Below are 10,600 nucleotides of genomic sequence, written 5' to 3' on the forward strand. Positions count from 1 at the left end.
TAGCTGCAAAGCTATAAGCAATGGCCACATGTCATCACAAGGACAGTGGCATATCTGGTCATTGTAGAGAGCTCAACAAATAGTTATCTTATCAACAGGTTATTCCACCAGAGCTATTTACCTCTGCAGATTATTGTCCAGTGTAGTTCAGGTGGACAGCCATGTCTTGGCAGGCTGGCAGTCACTGTGCACCCTGATCTTAATGATACTTTTTGTTCACTAACAAACATCTGAGGCCTTCAGAGAGCAGCTCTATTCATATGGTTAAATCTCACACAGGTGAAATATCTTTACTAATTAGTTGACTTTGACAGCTGGCTGAAGTGGATTTTACTTAGATATATCAAAAATGAAAGAGAGGCAAGAAAAACTTACAAATTGAAAAATAAATTACATTTTTTTTTTAAAAATCACAAAAATACATGGAAGAGTGGTTGTAGCATGAAAAATATTTGAATAAGTTCAAGGGGTATAGACACATTTGCATTTGTAATGTGTCTGAATGCCATACTGCCACATACCTACCTCTGAGATGGTTTCAGCAGTGTCATAAACATGCGCTGCGTGATTGAGGTTTAAAAGTTTGCATAAGGTCAGCCAGAATGTAAAATTGTGTGCTATGGGAGGTTTTCAAAAACTGTACTGCCACCTTCTGTCCGGCGCCATAGCATCATGTTCTATAAGTGCTCCCTCTGTACAACACGTCAGTAAAGGGGGCAGAATGATGAGCTCCCAAAAAGTAAAATGACCGTATTATTTGGAGATTCAGACTAAAATCAGATTTGCACATAGCATATATCGTTAAGGAGAACTTAATGATTAGATTGTAAAGTACACAAAAACTTTCGATATATTATTTTTAAAGATAAAATTAATAATGAAAGAAAGTGATAGGAGTAGGTTACATTCCCAATTAGGAATGCGTAACTTTATGTGTAATTTTGTCGAATACGAAGCAAATGTGTGACGATCTGTAGACTAACCCTTAATAACCGCAGAAAAAAAATCTTTATTTTCATCGTTGTTGTTGCTATTGGTCGTCATCCTTCATCGCAAACCTTCCAATTGGTGGATCAAGCTGACATCTGCCAGCTGTACCGTTTGTAGCTCTTTCCGATGAGAAACGCAACGCTGGATGTCGAGCAGCATCATATTACGTTCAGCGGTCTTCTGCCAGTGATACAGCATCCTGGGGGTTGTAGTCCGAATTCTCGTGATCTTCCATAATTCCAGCTGTTTGACGAACAACAGCTCCCACAATCCCACGGTGAATCTTGACGCCGTGGTGCTCATGTTTGGCTTTGTTGTTGTTGTTTTTTTTTTTTTGTAATTGTTTCGGGTTACTGTAGAAGCTGTGTCCCGGCAGCTTAAGCCACAGCTGTTGTGAATATGTTTGCGTGGTTTTACTGAGGACTACAGACCCTCTGACTCGCACGCGGCATCGTTGTTCAGCCCGCTCATAGAGAGTGTCGGGATTTAAAGGTAAGAGTCACTTCATGGAGGACTCGAGATAAAATGTGCGCAGATGTTTTTTCTTTAGTTAACAAAGCCTGTCATTGTCCCCGCTCTGTTCACACTTACAGCAGTTAAACAAAACAAGCAATAATTAGCAACAAAAACATAAATTCATAATTGAATATCCTGCGCTTTATGGTTTTTTAATTAATAAACTTGCATCGAGGTGTCTGGCACAGTGTTTCCCCGACATGCGCTGCTTCTTGCAGGGCCTCAAGCCTGCTGCCTGTGAAATATGAACCCTCGGAAAGTGGCTGTAAATTTCCACCTCAAATATGTGGTTATTGGGGGCATCGACAGTTAATACATAGACGCACATATTTTTGTATGTTTTTTTCAAAATAGAAAATTGTAGACATTTCAGAACTTCAAAGTTCCATTTGTGATGCGAAAATAGTTATGAGCCCGTTGCAGTTTTACAGCATATTAAGAGTTTGTTGTTCTTCTGTTGTTACAAGCAGAAGAACAAGCACAGTCTGTTGTTTTCTGTGGCCCCGCTGGAAAATACATCTGGCCTTTGTCATGACAAAATAGATTGAATGCATAGCTGTTACAGTGCCTTGCAAAGTTGTTGTTTTTTATCTCTCTTGAACGCTCTCATATTTTCTCACGTTACATTTGTAATTTATGGGGTGCAATATATCAAAACAAAGCCACATTGCAATCGGAAACATAATAACATGCTGTTATCCAAAACATCGATTTGGAGCTCTTTTTTTAGGATTAAATTCCTGTAGTCTGCTAGAACATAGAAATGTATTTTGATACTCAAGGTAGAAGGAATAAGAACCAATTTCTTTCTAGCCATTACATTTCAAACTTCAATAACTAAAATGCAGAATTCCTAAAATGTCCTCATATGATATTTTCCCTACAATTATTCTAAGTGTACCGTCCATGCTCACATTGTGTAAGGTCTATCTCTGACCTCTGACCCAGGCTCATCCCTTTTGCATGCTCTAACAGGGTTTCCTTCAGGACTGACCTACATTTCGCTCCACCTATCTTCTCATTAACTCTGATCAACTTCCCTGTCCCTGCTGCCTGGAAAGTATCCTGATGCTGCCACCACCATCTTTCACCTAGTTATTATTTTTTAATTTTTTTTGCCACACATGCTATTTGGCTTGTAGGCCAAAAAGTTCAGTGCAGATTTGAATGATGTCTATCTGCCTACAGCTCTTCACCTTAGGCCAGATTTGTGGAGCACATGGCTAGTAACATCTGGATGCAGATTTTCTAACATGACGTATGCTCATGCAACACATTTTGGGTTTTTAATTGTGAAAGATTTTGAAAGTCATCCCACATTTTTCCATTCCACTTGACAATTATTCATTATTTTGTATTGGTCTGTAACACAAAAATACAATTAAAATAGATTGAAGTGTGTAAAAGTCCAAGGGCATGAATATTTCTCCAAAGCGCTGTAGCTGCTTCTGTACTTAGAAGAGACTGTAGTACGTTAAAGATGCAGCCAGGATTGCTCAATTCATTTTAAGTAGTGTCGAATCCGAGACCCAGACACTTTTAACTGCCTGTTTACATGTAATAAAGTACAATAACTAACAAATGATTTTCTTTTTTACGACGACCAAAATAGCCACGGCAACACACTTCTAATATGTCATGTTGCTCAAAGCCCGTCCTGTCATAGAGGCTTATCTCTGGTGTCCTTTTCTCAAGTGCAGCCTCAGTCAGGCTATCTTCTTACACCAAATAAATATTCAGAGGCGTCTGCTTGCTCAGGTTTGCTCACCAGCTCATTTATTTCTTTTAGGTGTAAAGTAGCCTGTCATTGTGTTGTGTTGCCATGGACAAGGCTTGGCGCGTGGAGTTTCGAAACGTGGGCTGTGCCTACTTCCCCCAGAGCAGAGTCGACTGCCACTACACACTGAGCTCGCAGCACAGCTGGGTCAGCAGTGACTGGATTGGGCTCTTTAAGGTATCACTGTCCTGACAATTGTCATAAAAACAAACAGAAACAGGTTAAGAAAGTCTGGAAAAGTGTATTATTTTGTGTCACCTATTTCCAGGTCTTAAACTTTTTCCTGTGATCAAAAAGTGAAAATTGGATATCCTAATTGAAAAAAAAAAACGGAAAAAAAGTGGTTTAAAAAACCGTAGTATTTTCACAGGATCGCATTCGAGTCCCTCGGCTTCAAGCATTTTTAATGTTTAATCCCTATGTTTGTTTTTGACTTTTTGAGACCCCACAGGTATTCACATTCACATTGAAGCTCATTACATAGGCCGTTGTACTTGAGATGACAAATCAGTTTTCATATATTTTGTTCTGAATTGTGATGAGCCAGCTACCAGCAAAAAAAGATTTATCAAGGTTTAAAAGTTATGGTTTAAAAACTTCGATCATACTACTCAAATGAAGAATAGTCCTTTAATTAACTAGATAGTATAAGCGCATTATACCCTCCATGTATTACTTTGTAAACAGTAGTATGAAAAATGTCATAGTATTTTATGCACTAAGCCTCTTTTCAAGCTAGCATCTTATCAGTTCTACTAAAACCAGAAAAGAATAACTAAAGTTATATACACAGCCTGTTTTAGTGGCTTTTAATCTTTTGAATCACTTTGTTTTGCAGGGTTGCATAAAAAGTACTATTGTGAATGCAAAGAAAACTGCTTTGTATCTCTTTTGACTCCACAAAAACTGTGTTGTTAATTATCATTGATCCCTAACAACAACCGTTTCTTTTTTTTTTCTTAAAGTGACTGTAAGACACACTTTACATAAAAATGGGGAAAAAAACAAGGAGCAAAAACATCTTAAAGAGTTTGACGCACCTTACAAATATAGCTAGATTGATTTGATTTTAATTATTTTAACAGCAGAGTAAATAATTTCTGCTTTTCTTGGTTCTGTAGTATATTTTTATATTTAATTTCTTGTACAAACATATATTTTTGGTTAAGGTTGCCCCAACATGAGACAACCTTTTTTGGAAATTACCAATAAATATTTTCAATTAGGTTTCAAAAAGGAATTCAATTGTAAAAATGTAAGCCTGGGTGAAAAAATGGATGAACCTCGACCTGGATGAAAGTCTGCATTTATTTTTATTAACTGCATGACTCTTTGTGTGTGTGTATGTGTGTGTGTGTTTATGTGTTGTTGTGATTGGAAAACAACGTTTAGTGTTGTGTTTCCTGTCTTGTTTAATTGTTGTTTTGTGTATTCATTTTTGTGACCTGTCAGCGGACTACAGATGCAAATTAGCTTTTGCGCCAATCCGGTGCAGCACATCTAATGGTGACATTTATGTCTCAGTTGTACATTGTCCCTTTTGAAATAAATTTCATTATAATTACCTTAGGAATAACAACGTGTGCATGTTGTCCTCCTCAGGTCGGATGGTCGTCATTGAAGGACTATGAAACCTTCGTTTGGGCTCTGGCCCCAGCCGATTATCAAGAGGGCACAGAGGTCAACTGCTGCGTGCACTTCCAGGGTACTCATGCCTGTGTATTTATTGTTCATAGTTTCAGTGAATCTCTGCTAGGACAGCAGATCAGCACATAAAACCTTCAGCAGGAGATTGTTATTTCTATAAAATGCCTGTCATCGTTGCAAATCTTTGTGTTTTATGGATGGCAATGTTTGTTTCTCACTTAAAAGAGAATTTTTCCAGAAGAATAATAAGGAAAACAAAAAAAAACACATCCTGTGCAGAAGACAAATATCCTGCCTTGCTTTGTCTCCGGCACAGAAAGCCTCTGTCGTGGCGTGAATTCATTTCTGTGCTAAGCAGGGGGTTGAGTAATGAGAACGACAAAAAACAATGGCTTAAAGCCTCCTCTGCTGACTGCTGCTGCTGCTCGCTGGAGAATACACTGTTCACTTTGTGCTGTGTGTCGGAAGAAACTGATCAGGGCGGTTCTCTGTGAGGAGCATGCATGGAGCAGGTATGGGTCTGAGCCAATGACTTCAATGTGCAGAGCAAATAAAGAAAGACTTCGTATCAACTGCTGTGATTTAAAAAGATGATTGCTTCTAGATTAACTTAGCTAATGCACATAGCTTAGGTGGTAATTCATTCAAGTCTGTTCTTTAGTATATAATTTAAAAAGCTGTCATTTTGAACAAATTATTGTATTATAGCATTATTTAAAAATTTTAACTTAAAGTGGTTCTCAGCATGGGCATAGTTAACCCTGGGCTCCAGGGCTGCAGCTCTGGATATATGTTGTTTAATAACCCCAGATGTTATAAAGGAAGACATGTAAAAGGGCTTGGAGAATATTCTTTAAATTTGACTCTTTTTTTTTTTATTTTAGTCTTTTTATCATGTTATGATGTTATTCCCTTCAAAAACATAAGTGGAGTGTTGCTTTGATTCCTTCATGCATGTTTGAGAAATCCTTTTATCTCCTGTCACAGTCATTCAGGGCTGCCTAAAAACTTGCTCCAACAAAGACCCGCCTACTTCCACACGGCTCCTCCTTGGAGCTGCAGTTTCCAGCCGAACTTCCACCTCCCAATGCCTTCCCCACTTAGCTCCTCCAGACTAGCAGCAGCAGCAATTAGCATACAGCTGGTGGAACTGTGTGTCTCCTGAGTTTATCATATGAACTAATTCTCAGTCCAGTGCTCCTAAAAGCAGTTGTTGAAGGTATAATGAAAAGCACTGTTGGAGTAGAGCTGGTGGTGGTTAGGGCTTTGATCACCACCAGCAGGCAAAGAACGGAGCAGGGGTTTGAACCGACAACCCACCGGTCACAGGATGAATTTTTACCTCTTGAGCCACCGCTGTATATGAAGTACTCCAGTCTTTCTCTGATAGTTGCTAACTTATTAAAGAAGACTTTGTTTCATCACTTTCAGCCTCCTACCTGCCCAAGCCCAGCTCCCAGGAGTATGAGTTCATATATGTTGATGCTAAAGGGGAAGTGTGCTCCCGCAGCTCAACATTCACTTTCTGTGCACCGAAGCCTCTGGAAGACCTGGTGACCCTGGAGGACGAATCCCACGGAGGCACAGACATGCTGCTGGTAATACCCAGGGCAGAACTGCTGCAGGTGAGTGTGAGCATGACGACAACTATAAACGACATAGACGAGACTCCTGGTTAGCATATGCTTTTTAGAGCTCCATAATTAATGAGCGTGGATAAAGGACATCCGTAGACAACCCGGGTATTCTCCCTGTCTCCTCTCAGAGTCGGCTACAGGAGTGTCTGCAGGAGCGCGCTGAGCTGCTGCGTGAGCAGGAGGCGGCCAAAAAGCAAAGGGAGAGAGACAGGGAGGACTACAAGAAGGAGAAGCTGCAATGGGACAGACATCGCAGAGGGTTGGAGCGTGAGGTCAGCAGGCTGAAGGAGGAGCTGGCGCAGAGTGATCAGAAGATCGAGGAGATGGAGATGAAGCAGCAGGTGGTACATTGACCTTAATGGTCTGCTCTCTTGTTGACCTACATTTATGTTTCAGATGATGTTCAGTTCATTTTCCTCACCAGATGCTTAGAGATCTTCAGAGCCTGACTTGAATTCTGGTATTTCAGGATGAAAAGGCTTTAGGAGATTGCTTAGTCCAGGAGAAAGCTGCTTTAATGGAGGTCAAGGCAGCAAAAGAGCAGCTGATCAGAGAGCTTGAAGAAGACATCAAAACACTGACACAAAGAGCCGTGGAAAGAGAGACAGAATTGGAGAGGTTTGACTTTCTTTTTTTTCTTTTTTTTTTTTGGAAGGGTATCATAAATAGTTTTGAGCACCCATTGCCAAAAATCTGTGTTTACAGAATGAAAGACAGAGCCAAGAGGGCAATTGCCTTGAGAAAAGAGGAGGAGACTGAAAAAAGAGGCCTGCAGGTATTTTCCTCTCAAACCAATTCAGTGGTAAGAGTAAACTGGCATCTCTGTTGGGTCTTTACTTTGATTTCTTCCATTTGGCCTGTTTGTTAGAACAAGCTGGATCAGACTGAAGCTGAGCTCAGGAGTTTGTCTAAAGAGTTCCAGGTTCTCAGGAACTCCCTGGCCCAGAGAGACACCAGCGTCCTGCAGCTCCAGAACACCATCACCACCCTCACACAGAAACTCACCACTGCCCACAGGAAGGAGGTCAGATACTTAAAGGAATAAACATGTTTGCACATTTGCATAAGTTCCTACGCTGTCAGGAAAAATTAGGAATTTGATTTGAGTCTCTTCCCAGTCTAAGTACCAAACAGATTATTTCAAGACTGTATTTGTTATCTTATTGCTTAGAAGTTCAATCCATTCATCCATTTTAATCTATTTGTCATTTTTCTGTTTATCACCCCATTTGTCCATCTATTTGTCCATCTGTCGGTCTTTCCATTTGTCTGTTCACCTATCCACGTCCTAACAATCTGTTCTGCATTCATAGTTGTGTATGTAGAAATGTCTGCCATAACCTGATGGTGAACTTTAGCATTTATTTTAATGATGGATAAAGAAAGAGTTTGATAAAGAATATATAAATATCACTTCCACTTGAAAAACCCTACAAAAAGTGAACGAGAAAATGTGTCTCTTTATTCTGGTTTAGTTGGAAAATTGTGTCTTTGCATTCAGATTTTTAACACCACTCTCGTTAATGCTTAAAATGAAAACAACCAGCCTTATTATTTTTTTTAATAAAGCCAGCACCAGTATCTCAAATTACTTTCTGTTTTGCCACGACGGTAACCAGACGTGTCCTTTTCGGCTTGCTTTGTCAACAGACTGAAAGTGAAGCGTCGCTAAAGGAGATGCGGAGCCTACGCGAACGATTCCACATGAGCGAGCGCACCGTCGAGGGCCTGAAGAGCGATCTGAGCTCGCTGGCAGCCCAAAAGGATCATGTGCAGGCCGAGCTGCACCAGGCTCGAGTGCAGGCCGCCCAACTCACCATTCAACTTGCAGATGCCAGCATGGCCCTGAGAGAAGGAAGAGCCAACTGGGCTCAAGACAGGCAGATTCTGCAGAACGCTGCGGAGGTAATAGATTTACTCTGATTATTGAGTCTGTGGTCGACTCAGGATGTTGCACGTTATTAAAGGACTCTAATTTGGGAAAGCATTTCAGACGTTGTGTGTGTCACATCCACAGTTGGACCAGGACCACTTGGAGAGAATCAACGCAGAGCTGCAGAAGATGCAAGAGAGGCTGCGGGAGGAGAAGATGGAGAGGGTGAAGCTGGAGGTTGAGCTTGGTAGAGAAAAAGATTGCAACCGGGTGAGCGAGTGAGAGAGAGAGAAACTGTACATCATTGCAGTATTTTTCTTTCAATTTAGCAAGCACCTTGTGATAAAAAGTCTTTTCAGTCATGACACGAACAGGAGGTGTGTCAAACGGGGGGGAAAAAAATTGTCACGTGAACTGCGTAGCCAGTTAACTTGTTCACACCCCATTTGTTGCTTTATGAAATAAATGATTCTGACATATTCAGTGCTGCTCTTTTTTTTACGGTGACCGGCCCGCAGGTTCAGCTGAGTGAAACACGAAGGGAGCTGCAGGAGCTGAAAGCCAGCCAGAGGGTTGCACAGAAAGAGAAAGAGCAGCTGCAAGCAGAGAAGCAGGTCAGGAGCAGAGGAGTTTCTTCTAATTGACATGTGTTTGAATATCACTGTTCCTATAATAACAATGATTAAAACATTTAGCATGCTTCCTGTGTCGTATAACTTGGGTTTTATAACAAATTCATACTGACGCAACAAGAATGTCGGGGTAGTGCATATCCCAGGTGTTGGGGATCTTCTGTGTTGTTGTCTTCCTGTTATTGTGCTATATAAATTGTTTATAGTGCAATATAAAATGCTGGTTTTCAGGTCAGTCAGTGCTGCAGCTGTTAATGTGTTTGCAGTTTTTGTTGGCCAACCAGCTTCGCATTTGCCAGCTGCAGACTCGTTTAACAATCGCAACTGAATGTGTCGCTCCAATCAAAGTGCATAAAAACAAAGATTTTGATATTTAGTGCATCAGGGGAGTTCTATTTATATTAAATAAATTTTTTTTTTTGTATGTTTCTTGCACAACATTTTCATTTGACTTCGGTTTGACGATGCCCGATATCATCCCGGATATGAGGGTAATGCTGATGGAGCCCCTGCTTGAGCTTGTGATGTGATCCATGTAATTTCTGCCACAGGAGTTGATGGAGTACATCTGTCAGCTGGAGCAGAAGACGGGAACAGTGACCACTGCCAGGTGGGACGCGGCTCCAATTGCCTCTACAGGTAAATTGAGCTGCACATCAATCTACTGTATGCCCTGCAGATGTGAACGATAAAAGTGTCATCTGCTATCAGAGAGGAGGAGCACTAAATATAACTCGACGTGGCTTCTGTTGCGTGTGATGAGAGCAGTCCTGTGAGCGGAAACGTGACCTCCTTCTCTTCACCAACTAATCTTTCTGGCAGGGCGTCCCGAGACTGCGCTATCCGACTCCGAGGACGAGAGCCCGGAGGCTTTGCAGATCCTCCATCCGCCAAGATCTCTGGGCCACTACAGCCTCTGCGAGCAGGGCCAGCCTGACTCCCTGCTGCTCTCGACCCCCGCCATCGCCCCGCGGGACGCGGACAGGAGCGCTGTGGTCATCAACCAGCCCGCCCCGCTCTCCCTGCCACACCAGGCCAACGCCGACACTCTGCCTCACAGCTCTGATTCGGTGAGACGCGCTATCAGAGCCGCTCGCTGTCACCGCGGTGTAATTATATGTGATAGTGAAAATGAGATATGGCTTCCAACTAATAGCCATGCACATCAGTTAAACGTGGGCAGTGGGTCGTTTGATATAGACATTATCTCATGGAAGCAATTAGGCTGCTAGTTGGCAAGTTATTCGACTGTAATAGGTGCTGGAGAGATATGAGTTAACTGCCTGACTCCTGTTCTGTGTGTGTGTGTTTGTGTGTGTGCTTTACGCTGGCATTTAGGAGGAGGAATCTGATCCAGTCCTGCAGGGAAGCAAAAACTCTGAAGAGGAAACAGCACTTCTGTTGCCTGAGTACAAGGACGCATTTCTAAGGTAGCAAATTCTCATAATCTACATGCAGAACATAATGCAGTAAATAAAGAACTCTCTTTGAATCATTTTCATTTTGGTATTCAAGCAATTACTATATA

General features: G+C 41.5%; 1 protein-coding gene across 1 annotated transcript in view; it reads left to right on the forward strand.

The window, feature by feature from the left end:
- Positions 1-1,270: 1,270 nt before the first annotated feature.
- calcoco1a (calcium binding and coiled-coil domain 1a) overlaps positions 1,271-10,600 on the forward strand; it is an 11,328-nt gene continuing 1,998 nt past the window's right edge. The window contains exons 1-14 of the mRNA XM_008413712.2: positions 1,271-1,482; positions 3,296-3,460; positions 4,886-4,988; positions 6,362-6,555; positions 6,696-6,908; positions 7,037-7,185; positions 7,273-7,342; positions 7,436-7,591; positions 8,218-8,472; positions 8,585-8,710; positions 8,959-9,054; positions 9,624-9,711; positions 9,895-10,142; positions 10,411-10,502. Coding sequence (XP_008411934.1) covers positions 3,329-3,460; positions 4,886-4,988; positions 6,362-6,555; positions 6,696-6,908; positions 7,037-7,185; positions 7,273-7,342; positions 7,436-7,591; positions 8,218-8,472; positions 8,585-8,710; positions 8,959-9,054; positions 9,624-9,711; positions 9,895-10,142; positions 10,411-10,502 — 1,922 coding nt within the window. The 5' untranslated portion in view covers positions 1,271-1,482; positions 3,296-3,328. The remainder of the gene's footprint in view (positions 1,483-3,295; positions 3,461-4,885; positions 4,989-6,361; positions 6,556-6,695; positions 6,909-7,036; positions 7,186-7,272; positions 7,343-7,435; positions 7,592-8,217; positions 8,473-8,584; positions 8,711-8,958; positions 9,055-9,623; positions 9,712-9,894; positions 10,143-10,410; positions 10,503-10,600) is intronic.

Source organism: Poecilia reticulata, linkage group LG7, assembly GCF_000633615.1.
Source record: "Poecilia reticulata strain Guanapo linkage group LG7, Guppy_female_1.0+MT, whole genome shotgun sequence".
Lineage (NCBI taxonomy): Eukaryota > Metazoa > Chordata > Actinopteri > Cyprinodontiformes > Poeciliidae > Poecilia > Poecilia reticulata.